At 43.3% G+C, this 23,149-nt stretch overlaps 1 protein-coding gene across 5 annotated transcripts in view; it reads right to left on the bottom strand.

Annotated features, from left to right (window-relative positions):
• Positions 1-23,149, bottom strand: part of KIZ (kizuna centrosomal protein) — a 214,758-nt gene that overhangs the window by 65,264 nt on the left and 126,345 nt on the right. For 4 of the 5 annotated variants that reach the window (XM_033935767.1, XM_033935765.1, XM_033935766.1 and 1 more), the window contains one exon: positions 7,444-7,540. In XM_033935767.1, coding sequence (XP_033791658.1) covers positions 7,444-7,540 — 97 coding nt within the window. Of the gene's footprint in view, positions 1-6,629; positions 6,909-7,443; positions 7,541-23,149 lie in introns of those variants that run through there. The other variant, XM_033935768.1, reaches the window with a different exon arrangement.

Here is a 23,149-nt window from a genome sequence, read left to right as displayed (position 1 = left end):
GGGGAAAAAAAAACAGAAGGGAAGGGAACCCGGCTCTGCGATCGACTGGGGTTGCCTGAGCGATTGACCAGTCGATCGTGATCGACGTATTGGGCACCCCTGAGCTAGCGCATATCTTTACCATGTAGTACCATTTAGTACAGACATACAAGTACACTACTGTCTACTAATGTGCATTATAACTGCAACATGGTAACAAAACCAACACTAGCTGCCTATAGCAGGTGGGGGCAGGTGCTGGGCAAGACATGGGCAGGTTAAAAAGTGGTCTGCTGATACAGCACAGGTCTGTATCATGCACAAGCTCACACAACTGGTGATAGTGCAGCTGCACTTAACACCAACTCAAAAGAAGGTGCTAAGTGCAGCTGTGCTAGAAGCAGACCAGTAGCGTGGCCGTAGTCCTTGACCCTCTTAGCAGATCCTCCCAACCCTTTCCCCTGATCAGTTCAGGACATCAACCCACTCTACCCCTGTCACTCAACAACTGTGGAACCCATCTGATATGCTCCTTGGCAATTAAGTAGGCCTCTTTGCTCAGGCAGCAAAATAATCTCCCTGACCTCTACCTGTAGTCTTTACAGTACTACCATTACAGGGCATCTCGCAACAGTATTGCAAAATTATCACTAGGATATATCCATTTAGCTGCCCAAGACAGAAGCAGAGGAACAGCACTCCTTACCCTGGCCCACTAAACCATTAGGGAACACTTTTGGGTAAGTACTGGTGATGATAGGGAAAGTTGATGGGATACTGTGAAGGCAGGGTTTCAGAAATGTGGATGGGGTTTGAACATTAGAACATAAGATATGCCGCTGCTGGGTCAGACCAGTGGTCCATCGTGCCCAGCAGTCCACTCATGCGGCGGCCCTTAGATCAAAGATCAGTGTCCTAACTGAGACTAGCCTTACCTGCGTACGTTCTGGTTCAGCAGGAACTTGTCTAACTTTGTCTTGAATCCCTGGAGGGTGTTTTCCTCTATAACAGACTCCGGAAGAGGGTTCCAGTTTTCTACCACTCTCCAGATGAAGAACTTCCTTTCATTTGTACGGAATCTATCCACTTTTAACTTTAGAGAGTGCCCTCTCGTTCTTTCTACCTTGGAGAGAGTGAACAACCTGCCTTTATCTACTAAGTCCATTCCCTTCATTATCTTGAATGTTTCGATCATGTCCCCTCTCAGTCTCCTCTTTTCAAGGGAGAATAGGCCCAGTTTCTCTAATCTCTCACTGTATGGCAACTCCTCCAGCCCCTTAACTATTTTAGTCGCTCTTCTCTGGACCCTTTTGAGTAGTATTGTGGTTTTGGGGAGTTCTCTGTACCCCTCCTTCTCCTGTCTTCTTCTGTAGGGCTGTCACCATTTTTAGTAAGAACTAGAGAATAACACGGTGACTGTTATCCTCGGCTAGCTATGGGGGGAAAAAGACTGGTTGTCGCAGGTACGGGGACAAAGCCATTCACCTGCCCCATGGAGTGAAATATTTAACATAGCGGAGGGAAGGAGGAAAGAGAGTGTGAGAGACACACTAATAAGAGAGGGGTGAAGCTGGACACGGAGATATACAAAAAGAGGGGAGATGATGGGAGCATAAGAATAGGGACAAAAAGGGGAATGCTGCATCTTTATGGAGTGGTATATGGACACAGAGGGGTAATGGTAGACATGGGAGGGTATATGACACAGAGAAGATGGCTAGTCATGGGAGAGAATAAGAATGCAGATGATGGATGTGGAGGGGGAGGGCATAGGGATATAGAGGAGTGATACTGTACACAGGAGGAGGGAATCATAGCATGGTGAGATGATGAAGGCAGGTAGATGGGCACAGGGGAAATACTAGAAAGGGAAGTATAGGAGACAGAGAAGGTAGATGCTTGCTGAACATGGGGGAAAAAACATGCACAGAGATGGAAGATGAATGGTGAACATGGAGAAAGAAGACATGTCAAATAATTGGGAAACTCTGGCAAGTGAGTTAAGAGTAGACAGATGGAAACAGAAACCAGAGCCTGAGACCAATGTGATGTGAAGAATAAAATGACCAGACAACAAAAGGTTTGAAATATGTAGCCTGCTAGAGCTGGTGTTAGACATAACTGGGGACTACAAAACCCAGGCTGTGCTTCTTTAGCTTCCAGCTGGCTTAAGGGGTAGTTGTCCTAGTTCAGTGGTCTCAAACTCAAACCCTTTGTAGGGCCACATTTTGGATTTGTAGGTACTTGGAGGATCTCAGAAAAAATAGTTAATAACTTATTAAAGAAATGAGAATTTTGTATGAGGTAAAACTCTTTATAGTTTATAAATCTTTCCTTTTGGCTAAATCTTAATAATAACATTGTAATTTATAACTAAAGAGACATATGATCAAGAAACTGTTTTATTTTACTTTTGTGGTTATGATAAACATACCGAGGGCCTCAAAATAGTACCTGATAGGCCGCGAGAACTGATGGCAGCCATTCAGGGAGCGGCGTTGGACCAGGCAGGAACGCTAAAACCTCGCGCCTGCCTTCTGCGCTGTTGTGCCCGAACAGGAGAACAGACATCCAGCAAGGAAGGCATGCAGGAACGCAAAAACCTCACACCTGCCTTGAACACCACTCTTCCCGAACAGGAGAACAGCAGTCCAGCGAGGGAAGCAGGCAGGAGCAAGGAAAGCTCCTGCCGATACAGCACTGGACCCAACAGACTAAAAAAAAAAGGTACTTGGGGGTGGGGGTATTCGCTCCATAAGACACACCCTTATTTCCACTCACTTTTTGGAGGGAAAAAGCGCGTCTTATGGAGTGAAAAATACTGCATATTCTTTTTTTCATGTGCTTTGATTGAGGAAGATAGAGGCCAAAAGAGGAACTGGACAAGTGTTAAGAACATAAGAATAGCCTCACTGGGTTAGACCAATGGTCCATCAAGCCCAGTAGTCTGTTCTCACGGTGGTCAATCCAGGTCTCTGGTACCTGGTCAAAACCTAAGGTGTAGCAATATTCCATGCTACCGATAACAGGGCAAGCAGACTATGGACTTTTCCTCCAAACCTCTCTTAAAACCAGCTATGCTACCTGCCATTACCACATGGCAACGTGTTCCGGAGCTTAACTATTCTCTGAGTGAAAATTTTTTTCCTCCAATTGGTTTTAAAAATATTTCCCTGTAACTTCGAGTGTCCCCTAATCTTTGTAATTTTGACGGAGTGAAAAATCGATCCACTTATACCCGTTCTACTCCAGTCAGAATTTTGTAGACTTCAATCATATCTCCCCTCAGCCATCTCTTTTCCAAGCTTTAGAGCCCTAACTGTTGAAGGTACATGTTAGATATTTATCCTAGAGAAATAACTACTTGTAAATCAAGAGGATATAAGCTTGGCTTTGGAGTTGACATATGGTTTACTATCTGAGTGTGTGTGGTGCAGTGATTAGAGCTACAGCCTTAGTACCCTGACGTTGTTGGTTCAAATCACCACTGCTCCTTGTGACCCTGGGCAACCAGAACAGAAGATAAATATGATAAAGGAGCCAAATTTAAATACCACATAGGATATAAGTGGCATATAAATAATTAAAAGATAAATAAATATAATAGTGGTGCCTACATTTTACTGCATACAGTTTTAATGTAAAAAACAGCATAAAATCACTGTCCTAATGATGTCATAATGCTAATTGATGATAATGTTATAGATGTTATTAGGACATCTAAAAGGCAATTCCGCAAAGGACATCTAACAATATAGACGAACTTAGATTCGCTAAGCATCGCTGACCGTGATTCTCTATAGTACGTCTATGCATTATACAATCGCGCTCAGCATTCTGCCCCTGGACGTCTTAACGACGCCTAATATTTAGATATCCTTTACAGAATCTGGCCCTAAGGGCCATATTCTATAAATGGCATCTACATAAGGTGCCCTAATTGTGACCACCTAGCGATACCTAAGTTCAGGATCCACATCTAACTTTTATTTTTTAATCAGCATGAACACTGGTTTTCAACCAATTAAAAAAAAAAATTAACCAATTTAAGGGTTTGGTGCCAAATTCTTAGGATGCTTAAATGAAGGTTCTCTTAATCCATGGACCGACCAGGCATACCAAAGATAAGGTATGACTCCAGTTTTGTGTGAATAAAATTGCTTAGTGGTCCAAGCTGAAAGGAGCAATAAAAATGGCTACTAAAATTTATTTCAGGGAAAGTAAATAAAAGTAAGAGAAAAAGGAAACTGATATGGTTCTCCAAACTAGTGGCAGAGAAGATAAAGGCAAAAGAGTGGGCATTTGGGAAATACAAAAAAAAAGCCAAAACCCCAAGAAGAGGTGTGCAAAAAGGAATGACGACACAGTGACAGAATTTGTCCTTGTCCCCTCAGATAATCGCGGGAAACCATCCCATGTCATTCTTTAGTGTCTATCTCAACCTCAGTCCTTCTACACCAGCATTCAAGGTATGAGGGTCAGTGGTTGTGCCAATGCATACTCTGATTCTTCTCTTTGTCCTTAAAGAATGACATGAGGATGGTTTCCTGTGGTTAACCACGGGGATGGGGACAAGTTCTGTCACTATGTTAGGATAAAACTGAAAGAAGCCAAGTGAGAGATATATCTGGCGAAAGCAGAAGTAGAAAAGCAAATGGGTAGAAAAATATAAAAGGGAGACAAAGAATTTTCAGGTATGTTAGTGGAAGGAGGAAAACAAAAATGGAATTGCGACACAAAGTAGCTATGAACTGCTTTGTAGAGAGTGATGAGAAAAAGCAAAAGTGCTAAATAAATACTTCTGTTCTGTGTTCACAGAAGAAAATCCTGGAGAAAGTCCATGATTGGCTGGCAAAGATACAAGAGAGAATAGAATCGATACCGTGCCATTCACAGAAGAAAGTGTTTCTTCTCAGTGGCAGAGTTTAAAACTGATGAGATCCTTGATGATATTGGGGCTTCTGCCTTCTCCCTATCACACTTATATGACTTTATGGTTTGGGATGGGCTGAGGAGGGCTTTGAGGGAAACTACAATAATTTGGTATGGTTTAGAAAGGCTGGAGTGAGTTTGGACGGCAACTCCAATAGTTAGAACCTACTAACAGTGCCTGGCAGACTTCTTTGGCAAAAATATCAAAGAAAAAAATAGACTGCTAGGCAGACTGGATGGAACACACGGGTCTTTATGTGCCATCATTTACTATGTTACTATGATACCATATTCTCTATATAAAAACAATAGGTCATTTTTTGGGTGATTTCCTTTTCGTTTTTTTTTTTGTAAGCGGAACTTAATTCCTTTTTCCTTATATTTTTACTGTTCTCCCAGGATCTCTTGAATTATTGTAAACAGCCCTCATATTTTACCCATGTGTTCCAGTTTGTTTATGTTTGTTTATTATTTATTGTTATTTCCCTCCCCTTTAGTTTTTTATATTGTAAACTGCTTAGATTTTAAATTTAAATTTTTATATTTGTGATATATCAAATAAGTTAAACTAAACTAAAATTTATTTTAAAAGAAGTTAATCCATTGCTTGCTGACCTGCTGTTAATGATCTGTACTGTCGTTAAAATCATCTGTAGTACCTGAAGATTGGAGGATAGCCAATGTTACGCCAATTTTTAAAAAAGGTTCCAGGGAAGATTCAAGATATTATAGACTAGTAAGTCTGACTTCAGTGCCAGGCAAAACAGTGGAAACAATTATAAAAAATAAAATTGTGGAACATATAGACAAACATGATTTACTGGAACAGAGCCAGCATGGGTTCAGCCAAGGGAGATCTTGTCTCACCAATTTGCTAGACTTCTTTGAAGGTGTGAATTAACAGGATAAAGATGAGCTGCTTGATATAGTGTATCTAGATGTTTAGAAAGCTTTTGACAAAGTTCCTCATGAGAGGCTCCCGAGACAATTAAAGAGTCATAGGATAGGAGGCAAAGTTCAGTTGTGGATTAGGAATTGGATAGAAAACAGAGCGTAGGGATAAATGGTCATTTTTCTCAATGGAGGAGGGAAAATAGTGGAGTGCCACAGAAATCTGTACTGGGACCAGTGCTATTTAACTTATTTATAAATGATCTTGAGATTGAAACGACGAGTGAGGTGATTAAATTTGCAGATGTCACTAAACTGTTGAAAGTTGTTAAAACACGACGAGTGAGGTGATTAAATTTGCAGATGACACTAAACTGTTGAAAGTTGTTAAAACACATACAGTATGTGAAAAACTACAGGTAGATCTTAAGAAATTGGTAGACTGGGTGTCCAAGGTGGCAGATGAATTTTAATGTGGAGAAATGCAAAGTAATGCACATTGGGAAGAATAGCCCAAAACATAGGGCTCCTTTTACTAAGCTGCGCTAGCGGTTTTAGCATGCGCTTAGTACGCGCTGTATTGCCACGCGCACTAGACGCTAACGCTACCATTGAGCTGACGTTAGTTTTTACATGTAGCACGGGAGCAGTGAACGCTAAAAACGCTAACGCACCTTAGTAAAAAGAGCCCATAGTTTCCAATTCAGCTTGGACCACTAAGCAATTTTATTCACACAAAACTGGAATCATACCTTATCTTTGGTATGCTTGGTCCATGGATTAAGAACAAGTTTATACAATAAAATTGTTGCCAGTATCCAAACTGATACAACTGAATAACTTTAATTGCAAGACCTTACAACCTTTATTACAGATTTACAAATAAAACTCTAAAGCAAACAAATTCACAATTTTCCATTTTTTGCTTCCCAATCCTTAATTTCACCATCACTATCTGATTGATATTTTATGTTAACAAAAAAGAAAAAAAACCATGAGAAACTAACTTAACATTGCTCTGAGAACTAAGAGGAAGTGCTGGAAATTAACATAACTGCAAAGATAAATTACAACTCTGTAGGGGCCATTAATTAAATGTATTCACTCTGAAAGAAAAGAAAGAAAACAGTAACAAATACTCTAGTATTAAATACTTTTCTTGAAAGGAATATAAAAATAAGTATTGAGCACAGTCTAGTCTACATTCCAGCTACATAAGCAACAAGAGATACACCACTTTGTTTCTTCAAGACTCTTTTATGTATTATGTCTGCCCTTTTAGTGACAACTTCTATTGTCTGGTCTCTAAGTAGCCCTACTGAGAGCAGCTGTACACGCTAATTTGTGGTTCACTGAGATGTCAATTGAGTCTTAGCCCAGAAAACAACAGCTGCAAAACAATACCTGGCTTTGGTTCTAAGGTGTAGTAAAATTTAAGCAGTGATCTTGAATTATTTCACTTATTTGTATATTTGTAAACTTTCTTATCTGAAAAAACCCTCAACACAATGTACATTAAAAAATATATATATACTGTATATGTAAAGCCCATGGTCAATATTAAATATTTAATTCAGCTCAAATAATTTTAAAAAAAATTTAATTCAGCTCAAATAATTTTTTTTAAAAAAGCTACTTTACCTTAGTAATGGATTTTCTTCACTGGATGAAAAACTAGCTTCAGAACCAGTTCTGTTGTTGACCTTTGTCTTGGGGTTACTGCTTACATCATTCAGGCCTATTAAGAAAACATTGATTCTTGACTGTATAAATCTCCAATTTATAAGTTTCAAATGCATACTTCCATTAAAATAAATCTATAAAACATGCAGCTATAGGTGTCATTGTCAGTTACAATAAACTGCTGTTCTAACTATTGGCTATAAGATTAGAAGAAAATCTTAAAGTAAAGCAAGCTCTATGGCCAGATTTCAGCACTGGCTAATTAAACAAAACAAAAAGCAGATATCCTCATAAAATCTGAAGCTCAAGGACAATGTCACCATTTTGATGGTTTTATAACATAGCTTCCTTCCCCCAAATGATACATATTAGCACATTTTAATGAAAGCACAAATTAATATAAGGCAAAATCTTGTGCTAAAAGGGAATAGTTTCATAATAGAGCACCTATGTGAAATGTGAAAAAAAAATGTACTGTAGGTGCCTTTACAAGTTTTCAGAACAGCATTAACATCACTCAAACTCTCTTGTACAATTTGCATGTGCTCCAAAGGTACAAATCTATATATACACATTGAAATTTCCCCATAGCTCTCCTTCAACTATACCCCAGGGAGCACCTATAAGGAAGATCTCAAAAAAGTATGTATGTTATTTTGGCTTAAATTTATACCAATAAGCAATATTATAAAAAGAGATTATGAACTTACTCTGGTAAACTCTTTTCCAGTAGATAAGTGAAACATTCTAGACAAGTGGGTTGTATCCCAATGGCCGCGTGCCATATGCAGAAAGAATCCACTCTGGATTTTTTTCTGTAATTGCTCTACTTCGCTGTGCTTTCTGGCTCTACCTTTAGTTAGTACCCAAGCACTGAGAGCCACCTCACAAAACGGGAAGTAGAGACATCTTTGGTAATTGAGTCCATAAACAACAGCTCTGCTCAAGATGAATATGAGAACATTAACTGCAAACAGCCAACAAATGTATCAAAGGAGCTCAGAAATGACCCCTACATATAACAGGAATATAAATATAGATTCTTCTCAGCCCAAGGGATAACTGACATCTAAGAATCAACTTGGAGAAGCATAAAAGACTGAGTCAGTAAGGAGGCACAGGAAAAACAGGGTGGGAGTCTAGAATGTCTCGCCTATCTACTGGAAAAGAGCTTATCAGGGTAAGTGTATAATCTCTTTTTCCAGTGCAATAGGTGAGACATTCTATACAAGTGGGATGTACAAAAGCAGTCCCAAAAATATAGGGTGGGCTGATTGCGCTTACCCTCAAGACCGAGTACCCAAAGGCAGAGTCCTGTCTCGCTGCCACATCCACTCTGTAGAATTTGGCAAACGTGTGCAAAGTGGGCCAAGTAGCTGCCCTACAGATTTCCTCAAAGGATATTGTTTCAACCTTGGCCCTTGAGGAAGCCATGCTACTGATAGAATGTTCCGTAACATACATGGGAAACTGTTTACCTCAAAGAATGGAGACTGACAAAACGCCTTCTGTATCCACCTGGAAATAGTGGCCTTGGAAGTGGCAGCACCCTATGTAGAAGAATGAGTCAGCACAAAAAGATGGTCAGAGAGGTGAAACTCATTAGTGACCTCCAGATAACGTAGAAGAACTCTGCGGACATCCAATTTCCGCAAAATGTGGTCCAATGGCTTAGATTCCGTAGGCTGAAAAACAGGCAAATACACTTTCTGATTAACATGGAAGGCCGGCACCGGTAGAAACAAAGGAACCGTGCAGCGAGAGATTCCTGTCTCCGAGATCCTCAAGAAAGGCTCTCTAGAATATAGAGCCTGGAGTTCCGAGACACGTCTTGCTAAGGTAACGGTGACCAGAAAAACTGCCTGTATCATCAGGTGCAATAGAGAAGCATCTTTCAGAGGCTCAAACAGAGCCTTGGTGAGGCCAGACAAAACCAAGTTAAGATCCTATGAAGGGAATGGCTAATGTGAAGAGTACCTTTCAAAATTCTGGCCACGTCAGGATGAGACGCAAGCAAAGGACTACAGTCCCAGACTCTGAAAAAAGAGAGCCCAGTGACTTGGACCCAAAGAGAAGCTACTGTGAGGCTTATCAAGACCCGCCTGTATAAAGGCAAGCACCATAGAAACAGGAGCGAAATATGGCTCCATGCTTTCCTGGTGATACCAGTATTGGAAAGTCTTCCATGCCTTAGCATAGGCAAGACACAGCAGTTGACTCCTTAGAGTCCAGAAAACTAGCAAGACCACTTCAGAATAGCCTCTGTGCTCTAATGCTGTTCGCTCAATAGGTGTGCCTTAAAAGCAAAGCAATCAGAATCCACCATATAGTCTGGACCCTGAGAGAAAAGATCTGGAAGAGCCTTCAACCGCAGGCTACAACCTAAGCAAAGATGCATCAGATCTGCATACCACAGTCTGTGAAGTCAGACTGGAGCCACCAGAATGACCCTTCTGTGCTGGGTCACAATCCGGCAGAGGATCCGACCTATAAGGGGCCAGGGAAGAAAAACGCACATCAGGACTCTCTGCGGCCATGGCTGTACTAGAGCATCTAAGTCCTCACTCCTGGGCTCTGAGCTACAATTGGAGAATCAGTCGGCATTCAAGTTCTTCACCCTGGCCATGTGGTCAAAGGGATGCTGACCTCAGCACCGCACAATGGCTGGAAACGCTGCTTGAGGACACTGCCCATGTGCATGGATCCACAGTCAGGTTGCTGAGGAAGTCTACTAGAACAATGTCAACTCCTGCTACATGTACTGCAGAAAGGGCCTAGAGATGATGCTCCGCCCAGAGAAAGAACAGGCGGACTTGGTTCCTTCCGGCAACCGATATATGCCAATGCCCCTGAATAGGACAATGGTTGCAATAGGCTCCCCATCCACGGAAACTGGCATCTGTTGTCACAGTTACCCAAGATGCAATCCGCAGCAGAATGCCCCTGAAGAATGACTATGGAAGGAGCCATCAATTCATGCTGGCCCGGGCCTCCAGAGTCCAAAGAAGAGATGCCTTTTATGCTTTCGCCAGAGGAACCAAGAGGGAGAACAACATGAGCCGCAAAGGACACACATGAGCCCTCGTCCAAAGGACCACCATCAATGGAGACTGTCCTGGACCCCAGGACATGGATATAGTCGCAGGCATATGAAGCAGCTCCGTCCAGAAGACAATAAATATGAGAGCACAGCTACCATTGGCGTGCCTCTGGACGAGAAGCTCAGCCAGCTGCTTTGTTGAACAAGGCCCCTAGATATACCAGGAACTGCAACAAGGTGAAAGTGTTTTTTGTTTATTTGTGGCAATACACCAACTAGTTCAGGCCTTCCAGAACCTGGACCAGTTGATTCACCAGGTGCCAACCTTTGGCAAGGAGGAGGCAAGGATCAGTCAATTGGCCAAGTAGGGATGCATCTGCAACCCCGTCTTCCTGAAGAGAGCTGACACATCCACCATCACCTTGGTGAAGGTACGAGTCGCCCTCGCCAGGCCATAGGTAGAGTTGAAAATTGGTAAAGATTTTCCAGAACATGAAGCCAGAGAAATTCCAGTGCATCTGAGAAATGGGAATATGCAAGGAAGTCCCTGTGAGAGCCAAAGAGGCAAGGAACTGTTCCGGAGTTACCAATGCTATGACAGATCGCACCGTCTCCATGTGAAAGCACTGGACCTTAAGCGCTGCATTCACATGCATAAGGATCCAGAAGCAGTCTCCAATCAACAGAGCCTTTCTATAATATGACCAAGAATATGGAATATCTGCCCTAGCTCGAGTCCTCCAGGGCCTAAATATCCAAAAAGCATTGTATAGTGGTGTGTACTGTGACTGCTTCAGCTGAATGCCCTGCAGAAGAATCCATAAACCAATCCATCAGAGGCTGAGAAAAGGCTAGCGTGTAGCCTGACTGATGTCCAGGACCCACTGGTCGGATGTGATGTGCATCCAGGCCTGCAGGAACGCTACGAGTCTTCCTCCTATATGCATAGAGGCCTCCCTCGGTCCAGTGTCAATGTACCTATTTGGCAGAGAAGTCACATGGGAGGTGTAGGGCTGGTTATGCCTGGAGCCCTGGGAAAAGTTCTGAGATGTGGAACTGGAAAAATGGCAGGAACGCCGAGAAACTTGAAAATGGTAGCGTCCTGAATCTCCAGAGGAGTGGGTCCGCTGACAGGCAGGGTCTTAGGATAATGGTCCACCACAGAATTAATGAGGCCGTCCAATCCTTAGCCAAAGAAAAACTACCCCTTAAAAAGGGAGACTCGCAAGAGTAGCTGTAAAGGAGGATACACTGGCCCAGAGTCTGAGCCAGAGCAGACTGCGAGCAGACAGCAAAAATGCTGACGCCTGAACCAGAACCCAGGTAAGGACATACAGAGCGTCAGGAACATCAGCTACACCAGAAAAGAGAATCTGAGGAGGAGGCAATGCCATCATTCGCCAAGGTGCTCAACCGGAACAAACCAGCGATAGAAGCAACAATGCTGCCAAGGCAGCCGGGACCTTGAGAGCCACTGCTGCAAAAGGTCTATGGAGAATCACATCCTCATAGTGGTCCTTCATGCCTGGGGGCACCAATCTACCTGGGCTGGGAAGGAAGGAGCGCTAAGACACCTGTGCAACTGAGGAGCCTGCCAGAGGAGTCCATGCCCCGAGCAGACTGTGAGGAACAGGATGCCAAGAAAATGAGGTCAGAGCACTCACTCCACAGATGAAAGAAGAAGAGGTAGAAAGAGCTGGCTGCGGGTTCAAACTGAGCTCATACAGAGAGACTGGAAAAGAGATGCAGTAAGACAGCAGACTGAAAGAACTGCAAAACTATGGAATCGTTTCCAGAACAGAAAACCAGAGAAAGACTCGCAGATCCAGCATGCTGGTGCCAGGTCCTCAGCCACGTGAAAAGCATCCCCAGAAAAGAAGGGGTCAACAACTGATCCCCAACATGAGTACTATAAAGAACAGGCTCTGCTAATAGGACATGCTCAGGAAACTGCAAACAGACAAGTCCGAGGACCAGGAGGACTGCACAGTAGAAGCACGGCTGTTCTGTCAGGCAAGGCACAAAAATGCCAGAAAATTTGAGAGGACATCCTGACCATGGAGCACATAGTCACCCTCAGATGAATGAAACCTGCATTTCCCAGGCTACAGGGTGTCCATGTCCCTTCATGCAGAAAAGGCAGCGCTGTTGGACCCTGAAATCAGAGAAGGCTGCCCCAATGGGATAACTGCCCTGTTTGTTACCTGCTTAGGCTGGGGAGAGGCTAGGCTTTGCGCTCCCACCTCTTCCGGCCGTGCCATGCAGCAGGTGGGGCAAAAGTGCTCCTGAAGTGCAACCTTTGCACAATCATTGCATGAATTTGGAGTAGAGGAGCCCAAGGACCCCATCCAAACAAGCATTGAGGCAAAAAATGTAGTTTGGGAAGTGCAGGGAACTTTTGAAAACAAGATGGCTATAAATCCAAGATGACCGCCACTACGAATTTTGTGCCAAAATCGCAATATTTTTCATAGTAGGCAAAGTCTAAATGCGACAATGTTAGGATTTTTCAGGTGGGGAAACACAGGGGGACATGTAAAAACCTCCAAGTGAAATTCAGACCTCCACCCCGAATCACCTCACAAGCTGTGACTGCCTTACTCACTGTGCCCTGTACAAATCTGCTGCAGCCTACCTGAGCTCTCTCACAGTAGCTGGATGAGAATAAATCACTGCCTCTTGCTGGGAATGTCTTCTCTACACTGATCTTTGGGCTGCCAGTCAGACACGGTGCCTGACCGACAGACATGCTACTTGGACGGGTAGAGGTGAAAACACAGTCAGCGCCCTGCAAGACCCCACTGAGTCCCCCAAAGGACACCTAACAGCTTAAGCTCAAGCCCCTGCTTAACAGTGGGTGTGAGAAAAGCAGGGACAGCCCCAAACACCACAGAAACTAATGCAGGCTGGCCAACAGGTATCACCAGTGATTGGTCTGTCAGCTGCAGACCAGAGTCTACATCTTCTCTACGCAGGCAGAGCTGAGGAAATGCAGGCAGAGCACAAAGAAATCCTGAAAAGGAATGAAAGCATCAAAGTAAAATTTAAAAAAAGGGGAAGCAGAACAGAAACACTCCTTCAGGCATGTGTGCAGAAGGGAAAAACTGAAGGTGGAGCCAAAGAGAAACAGTAAAGTAGAGCAGAGTCACAGAAAAAAATCCGGAGTGGATTCCTTCTGCAAATGGCACATGACCATTGGGATACAACCCACTTGTCTAGAATGTCTTACCTACTACACTGGAATATTCATTTCTGTGTGTACAAAGGATCCCATGGTCACTCATATGGGAAAAACATTCCACATAAGAGGATCCTTCATGTTCATCTTCTAGTGTGGTATACATCATTCAATGCAAAAAGTGCAAAGACGGATGTTACATTGGTGAAAAAGGCCAGATGCTAAAGACCAGAATCAAATTTTAAAAATTGCAATACCAATCAAGATGTCACCTCTGTTGGACAACACTTTGGAAAAACTGACTACTGCACCAATGATTTTATGGTAAGAATACTAAAAGGGAATTTTAAGACAATCTAAGAATGTAAGACTTTTGAAATTAAAATGATGAAATATTTTGATACCTACCAGACTGCAATTAACAAAGATTTGGGTTTTCTTTCCTACTACAAAAACATTTTAAAAATGCTTTTGTCAGCTCTGCTCACTCACTCACCCATCCTTCCCTCTTCCTGTGGAACTATCCCTGAAATATCTTCGTTTTCCTTATATATGCTGACATTTGTCAACATTTGCTTATTTCTGATCTGAAGAAGGGTTACCTTTGAAAGCTCATCATAAAATGCATTGAGTTAGTCTAATAAAAAAGGTATTACCTTTTTCTCCTTTGTTTTATTTTTGTATATTACGGTACCTTGGAAAGTAGACTAACATAGCAACCACAGCATTTCACTGTATGTACAAAGCAATGTTGCTGACCTATAACAAGTGTTTTCTGTAGACAGCATGACTGCTAAAGCATGCAAGCAAGTGACTTCATCTGATGGCACCAGGATGATCTGCTCTTCCATGCTCCCCTTCCCATGTGCAGCATTTCCTCAGCTCCTGATTTAGTTCCAAAGCTCAACACCATTAAAACAACTCTTGGGAAAGTGGGAGAGACTCTATGCCTTATCAGTCACATGGTCTATGGAAAAGAACTGTTAAAGGCAAGCAACATTACTTTTTCTGTCAACAAGCAGGACTGAATTAAACATATAAGCAGGTGATTCCAAAACTTAGGGCTGTTCGGTTATACAGTATATTGTCTTATTCTTTAGAGCAGTGTTTCTAAACATGTGGTAAGCATACCATTGGGGGTACGTGGGCCGCTTGTTGGGGTATGTGGCCTGGTCGCTGCAGAGGATCCCTCTCTGCCTGCCTGTCCCTGCTGAAGCCGCTACCAGGGAACCCTCCCTGCCTCTCTCCCTATCTTCCCGCTCGCTGCACCATCCCCCACCCCCAAAGTCGATCCTGTTACTTCATTAGAGCCGGACTTGCACCCTGCTTCCCCAGCAGCACCCCCACCCCCAAAGCCGACCCTGTTACTTCGTTGGAGCCAGACTGGCTCCCTACTCCCCCAGCAGCACTCCTTGCAGGCATGCAGGCAGCAACTCACACGCTACTTAGCTGACCCGGAACCTTCTCTCTGACATCAGAATTGATGTCAGAGGGAAGGCTTGTTGGCCAGCCACATGTAGCGTGTGAATCACTACACATGCCGCCCCTGCATGGAGTTGTTGCTGGGGGAGGATGGAGTGAGTCAGGCTCCAACAAAGTAACAAGGACAGCTTTTATGGGTGCGATGGTGGTGCAGCAGACGGGCAGGCAGGCAGGGAGAGATCCCCAGCAGCGGCTTCAGCAGGGGGTGGGCAAGGATCCCAGGCGGCGCCAAAGGCTCCTGTGGATGGGTCAGCTTTGGGGGAGGTAGGGTGTGGGCGGGTGGAGGAGGCAGGGATTCCCAGCGTGCAACTTAATTTTGGGACAATGCTGGAAGGCAGGGGGCACAGAATTTCAACACAGAAGAAAGGGAAGGGGCATGAACATGTGACACAGAAGGGAGGGAAAAAAATTGATGGGCATGAATGTGTGAGTGACAGATGTGCACATGGGGAAAGAAAGAAAGGGCATAGAGAGAGAGGAGTGAGGTAAAGATGCATGGGGAATAGAAGGATGAGAGGGAGAAATGTTGGATATGGTGGTGGAGAGGGCAGACTGAAGGGGATGCAAGGGGGAGGAATGTTGGACATAGTGATGGAAGGAGTGCTGGAGAGGAGTGATTGAAGGAGAAATGGGGCTGGTGGGCAGTGGTGAAAAATTCTGGTGACGGGACTAAAGCACGCAGGACAATCACGCATGGACAAATGAGCACAGATAAATGCATGGACATCAGCATGCCGGATTCAAAGTTAAATCTGAAGCGCTCCGAGGGGGTTTATGGGGGAAAACCCCCCTCCCCCCCCCCTCCCCCGTTTACTTAGAAGTATTGGCGATGCCTTTGAGGGCATGGGGGAACCCACACACTTACAGAGGAAACTGTAATTTTTCCCTAAAACAGGGAAAAATTACTTTCCTCTGTAATGGGGGGGCTACCCTCAAACTCCCCAATGGCAGCACCAGCACTTCTAAGTAAACGGGGGGGGGGGGTTCTCTCCAACCCCCCATCGGAGTGCTTTATATTTAACTTTTAATCCTGCACGCATTTGTTCACACGCAATTGTCCCGCACACTTTCATCTATGAACCAAAATGATGCATATGATCTGGGGGATGAGAGAGGGAGAAATGTTGGATGTGGCAATAGAAGGGGTGGGAGAGATGCCTGGATTTCTCAAGACAGATGGACAATGAGAAACAGAGAGACATATTGCCAATAGGGGTAGAGGAGAGAGGAAGAAAAGTTGGACTCAGGGAGGGACAGAGAGAGATGTTGGTTAGGTAAGGGAATGGGGTCTGGAGGAGAGGAAGCGTGCAGGAGGCAGAAAGAAATATTGGATGCACAGTCAGAAGGAAATGCAACCCGAGACACATGAAATCACCAGACAATAAAGGTAGGAAAAATAATTTTATTTTCAATTTAGTGATCAAAATATGTCAGTTTTGTGAATTTATATTTGCTGTCTATATTTTGCTCTATATTTGTCTATTTTTCTATAGTAGTTACCAATTGCAAATTTTAAAGTCATTTGCCTTGACGTCTTTGAAAAAAAACAACTGAATATAAATGATAATGAACATTTTCTCTGTGTACAGGGTGCTTTGTGTTTTTTTTTAAAAATTGTGGTTACCTTTATGTATCAATAAGATTATATTGTATATATATGAAAAATGGATAGAAAAAAATTGTGTTACAATTAGTATTATTATTATGGAGGTGGTGTCAGGGGCATTGCTTGGGGGGATACTCGGTTGGTATTTGTTAGGCTTAGGGGGTACTTGGCTTGAAGAAGTCAAGAAACATTGCTTTAGAGCAGATCACATAATCCAGTGCAAGAGTTGTTCAGTTGTAAGAACAAGTTGGCTAGAACTGCTTTAACCTTAGGTACTGCCCTGAGCTGAAGCCTGATCTGAACAGTAGCAGACATTGAAAGTAAGAAGAGAGGACCAAGTAGCTGTCTTGCAGACTGTAATCAACACGACAGATTTCAAGAGACATGATATTTACTGGAAGGAGTGGTGTAGTTAGAGCAACAGACTTGCCACCCTGAGATCGTGGGTTCAAATCTCATGCTGCTCCCTGGGCAAGTCATTCAATCCTCCATTGCCCCAGGTACATTGTTCTATGCAAGAGGCTAAGCAATTTACTAAATTTTTTTTTTATTTTAGATTTTTTGATGCATCAAGTCACCTGAAGCTCAAAGCAAATTAAGGCCCTCTTTTATCAAACTGTGTTAGGGTTTTTTTAACGCTGGCTACTGCGGTAAAAACTCCAATGCACATAGGAATTCTAAGAGCGTTTGGGGCTTTTACCACAGTGATCAGCGATAAAAAAACCCCTAACGTAGCTTGATGAAAGTGGGCCTAAATTGGAAAACAGAACCTAAAAAACAGTTCATTAATTTCAATTACTAACCTACCTCACTAAAACATTTCCTACGGAAACAAACTTTCAAAAATCTCTTAAATTTTTCATAACAATTAATTTGACCAAGTCTTAAAGGCAAATCTCCATAATTTGGGTCCCTGCATTTCTAAAAGGACCTTTACAAGTGGACTGGCCTTCGAGTTCTTTTTGAATTAAATGAAACAAGCAGCTGAATTTACTTCCTGAATTAAAAGGTTCTGTTCAAGGAACAGCTGAGAGCCTGTTTATAGTCTGAGCAGTGGTTCTCAACCCAGTTCTTAAGACACATTCAGCTAGTCAGGTTTTTGGGATACCCAAAATGAATATGCATGAATAAATCTGAATGCACTATCTCCATTGGATGCAAATTTAGTTCATGTATATTCATGACTGGATCCGAGGGCTGGGTTGAGGATCCCTGATCTAGAGTATGAAAGCATTTTTTGAAGTGTTTAAATAACACAAAATGGGAAGCACTCTTTCATCATTCAAATGGAAAGATGCCCTACCTTTGATAAAAACTTGAAATGTTTCCACAGGCTTTGTTCTGCAAGAATTGCAATTTGAAACTCACTAACTCTCCTAGCTTATATGAAAGTTTTGAGGAAGAGTACTTTGCAAGTATAGAACTTCAGATATGTGGTAAGGCATTTTTTATATAATGTCTAAATCAGAGTTTAGACATTTTGCGTAACACCCACAAAAATCTAGTAGCAAACATGACCATTTTCAAAATTGCAAAACATCTATTTTGTTTTTATGAAAATGTGCTCTGTGCATCTATCCTCTGACTCTTTTTAAACCATTTTTGAAAGCCCCCCCCCAAAAAAAAAACCCGTCCAAATGAAACATACAGAATAAGCCACTGGAATGTAGGAGGAACCATCTATCCATTAATACTCTCTCTGCTCTTCCCCTCCATCCATGTGTACCATCTCCTCCTCTATTCCCATCTATCCATAAACAGCATTTTTCCATCTCTCTTCCCTTCCCTATCCCTCCCCATAAACAGCATTTTTCCATCTCTCTTCCTTTCCCTATCCCTCCCATCCCTGTGCACCATCTCCTCCCTCTTTCTTTCCTTCTCCACTCCTATAAATCCTCTGCATCATATCTTCCCTCTCTCTCCCCTTGCCTTCCAACCCTATGCACCATTTCTTTCCTCTCTCCCCCCCCCCGTAGTCTAACATCTCCGCCTTCCCCCTTCCTCACACCTGTGGTCTGACATCTCTCTCCTTTCCTTCCCAGTCTAGCATCTCTATCCCTTCTTTCCATTCCCTGGTCTGACATTTCTCTCTCCTTCCCTCCCCTCCCCCTTCCAGTGGCCTGACATCTCTCTCCTCTTCCCCCTTCCTGTGGTCGTTTCTCTCTCCTCTCCTTCCCACAGTCTGGCATATCTCTCTCCCCAACTTCCCTTCCATTCCCTTTCTTTCCTTCTCCACTCCTATAAATCCTCTGCATCATATCTTCCCTCTCTCTCCCCTTGCCTTCCAAACCTATGCACCATTTCTTTCCTCTCTCCCCCCCCCCATAGTCTAACATCTCCGCCTTCCCCCTTCCTCACACCTGTGGTCTGACATCTCTCTCCTTTCCTTCCCAGTCTAGCATCTCTATCCCTTCTTTCCATTCCCTGGTCTGACATCTCTCTCTCCTTCCCTCCCCTCCCCCTTCCAGTGGCCTGACATCTCTCTCCTCTTCCCCCTTCCTGTGGTCGTTTCTCTCTCCTCTCCTTCCCACAGTCTGGCATATCTCTCTCCCCAACTTCCCTTCCATTCCCTGTTCTGGCATCTTTCTCCCTTCCCTCCTCCCTATCTTGGTCTGGCACCTCTGTCCTCTCCTTCTCTTTCTTCCCCGAAGTCTGGCATCTTTTTCTTTCCTTTTTCTCTCCATCCCTGCATCTTTTGACTACCCTCCCACTTCCCTCATTTGTGGATGCTGCATCTCTCTTTCACTCCCTAACCACTCATGGAAGGATCTGGTACATTTTCTCACCCTTCTTACTCCCAATAGTGTTGCACTCTTTCAACCTTTGGACCACGGGAATCATCAGTGTAGTAAACACACTGCCTTCGGCGGCCCTGGAAGCTTTACTACAGCTTCCTGTCCCCCATAGGCAAGATGCTGAGGCAAAGGGAAAGCTTCTGGGGCTGCAAAAGGCAGCATGCTTACTTCACTCGCACTGCCCTGCCTTGCCTGTAGCCCAAAGAGTGAAAGAGTGCAGCACTGTTGGAAGCAAGAAGGATGAGATAGTACTGGATCCTGTAGGGGGAATGGTATTCCAAACAGGCTGCATGGATCGCCCAAGAGGTCTCCAAGGGTCGCTATTGGTTTACAGGCCTTGCATTGAATAACACTAATGTAGTATAAAGTTTTATTCTGAGAACTCTCCCATTTAGATCATTGCTGTTTAATCAACGTAGTACTGTCAACCTGTGGAAAACTACACCTTTGAATTGTACTTATCCTCATAAGGACATTTCGACATTCCTCAACTATGTTCATTCTCACACCTTCTTGTTTGTCCCTTCCATGATCCTTTTCTCTTAATTTTGTAGTTCTAGCCCTCTTTCTTTAAGTTACAGTTTGTCATGTCCACGAGTTTGTCATACTAACTTTACCCAGTGATGTTACTATTTACTAATTTAGATGTTCTTATTTAAATGTCTTTTTTATATTTACTTTTTTATCGATGTATACCGCCTAGAAGCCCAATTAGGCGGTATAATAAATTTTAAATAAACTTGAAACAACTAGCGACTTGGATTGGCCACCATGAGAACGGGCTACTGGATTTGATGGACTGTTGGTCTGACCCAGTAAGGCTATTCTTATGTTCTTATATTGTCACTTATATAACATATGCATTATATGTGCTTTTACAAACTGGGAGATCCCCTTACTACTATTATGTATGAGAACACAATACCAATTTTTTTTTCCTTTACAAGGCCGGCTGAATCTGGTATTGTCCCTGTGAATTCTGTCCCTATCCCATCCCCGCAAACTCTGTCCTCATCTGCACAAACTTCAAACAAAGTGAGGACAGAGCTTGCAGGGATGGAGCAGGGATAGGGACAGAACTCGTGGGGATGGGACAGCAATTGACGGGGGACAAATTTGTCACCATGTCATTCCCTTTGGCTTCCTTTCCTATCCCTACTCCCACAGTCCTCTAAAAATCCAGCATCTCTCCCTTTCTCCTCCTCTCCTACCCTCGCCCCCTTGCAGTCCCTCCTTACTTCATTTCTGAATCCAATCCAGCTGCAATTCACATAGGCAGCTTTAAGCAACATCAGGTGCTTTTCTCCATCGTGGGCACAGGAAGTTGTGCCAGAGAAGGCAGGATGTCCTAGAGAGGAAAGATCCCCAGTGTCACTCAAGATTGCCTATGTGAAACGATGCTGGATTGAATTCGGAAACCAAGTAAAGAGGGCTCCAGGGAAAGGGGGTGTTAAATAGGAGAGGAAAGGGAAAGACACCTGATTCATGGAGAGAAGGAGGAAGGGAAAGGGAGAGGTTCAAGACACAGTGGACTGCCCGATGCTGATGAAGCAGTATTTTATACAAGTAACATGTGTGTGTTAATACATATGGGCATGTTATATGACTTTTCTTTTACAATGACATGCAATTTATGTGCATTAATAGCAAAAAATATAGTACTCGTGTCAACTAAACCTTTTATTTGAAGTGACCAGCTTTTTGTGCAACATCATAATAGGTGAAACAAAGAGGCAATTGTCTTTGTTTCAAATATCACAGTGGTCTGAGTCATAAGAACTAAAAATAGCCATACTGGGTAAGACCAATGGTCCATCTAGCCCAGTATCCTGTTTCCATGGTGGCCAATCCAGGTTACAAGTACCTGGCAGAAACCCAAATAATAGCAACAATCCATGCTGCTAATCCCAGGGCAAGCACTGACTTCCCCATGTCTGCCTCAATAGCAAACTATGTACCTTTCCTTCAGGAACTTGTCCAAACCTTTTATAAACTCAGCTACGTTAATCGCTCTTACCACTATTCATTCACTTAGTCCCAAATATCCAGGCTGTAGCATCCTAGGCTTTACAAATTAGCTTCCCTGAATTCACTTAAAATAAATGAAAAACTTATCTGGTATCTAATGTATTTATGGCATTAAGTTTGTCAACCCAATGGCATCTATTAAGTTGACCCGCAGTAAAACTGTTCTCACTTCAGAGCCTTTATTGATTTAACAATGCAGTCTGCATTTCGTGGAAATCCCTTTATTTTTACCGCTGACTCAGAATATATTTATAAAATGCTCCCTCCTGGCTCCTTGTCGACAATGAATAGTTATTAGCTCGGAACACTGCTCACCACAATATGGCGCTGCACTCTATTTAAAACACCTATCTCTCACTGTCCAATTGCTCCGCAGAACATCACTGCTGTTCATTAACCCTTCCATGTTAATCTGATCTTTTCATTCACATGTGTGTGCGTATGCTTTCAAGTCGACCACTGACCCATGGCTGCATACACAGTGAGGAATTCTCCCTGTGATGTTTCAAGACAAGAGTACATGGGTGGTTTGTCATTGCCTTCTGCTGTGCAGTGTGTGGCTCCACTATGTTGCTGCTGCCCAACATAGGGCCCTACAACCTACAGCACCTGGTATTCCCCAGTGATCCCCTATCTAGGTACTAACCAGGCCTTACACCCTGCTTAGATTCCAATAGCAAGAGCAGGCCTACCCAAAGCAGCCAGGCTGTAGGCTATATTCAAGTAACCCAGCCTAAATGGCTTCTCATAATTGCTCGAATCTCTCATTCAGAAGAAATGTTGCCACTTTATACTCGCATTTAAACCTAGTGGCTCAACTGAATTTAACCGAAAGATCCATCGTTATCCTTTTGGAGCTAGAAATATTTTAAAATCCCCTCCTCTCCTTCCGCCTTTCAAATCATCAAATCAGTGATTGTATTGCCAGTAGTGTTTTACCAAAGGAGCCCCTGCATTGTATCTTTTTAAGTTGATTTTATGTAGTGAAACATTATATTCTTTCTCTTCTGCAGGAACAGCTCGCTCTTCCGATGGGGGTGCATCTTCGGGCTTTCTTTGAAGGGGTGGAGGTTCATTCTACTTCAGTGTTGGCATTGTATAGGGCCCTTTTGGAGTTTACTGGCCCCAAAGAGGTATCACGGATCCAAGTGAGCTGGGGTCGCGAACTTCACATGGATCTTAGTACTTGGGATATTCTGTGTGCCCTGCAGGGGATCCCTAGCTTGATAATGGGAGCAGTGTATCGCGAGTGTTATGTCAGAGTGATCTATAGGGCCTATTATACTCAAGTCCAATTGCATAAAATAGGAGGTATTGACTCGCCCCTCTGCCTGAAATGTGGCCGGGATCCCAATACTTTAGCTCATTCCTTTTGAGATTGTTGGACTATACAAGTTTTTTTGAAGTCTATCGTTCATTACTTCCGAGGCTTATTTTTGAGACCAATTGTGGGTACCATGGAGCAGTTGGTCCTTGATCTGCCTGGGGCTTTTTGTTGCCTTCCTAAGGGGGTCCCCTCTGCTGTCTTAAGGTGT

Source organism: Geotrypetes seraphini, chromosome 3 (genome assembly GCF_902459505.1).
Source record: "Geotrypetes seraphini chromosome 3, aGeoSer1.1, whole genome shotgun sequence".
NCBI classification, from domain to species: Eukaryota; Metazoa; Chordata; class Amphibia; order Gymnophiona; family Dermophiidae; genus Geotrypetes; species Geotrypetes seraphini.
The sequence above is the reverse complement of the archived record's forward strand: the minus strand, read 5'-3'. Positions and strand labels throughout refer to the sequence as shown.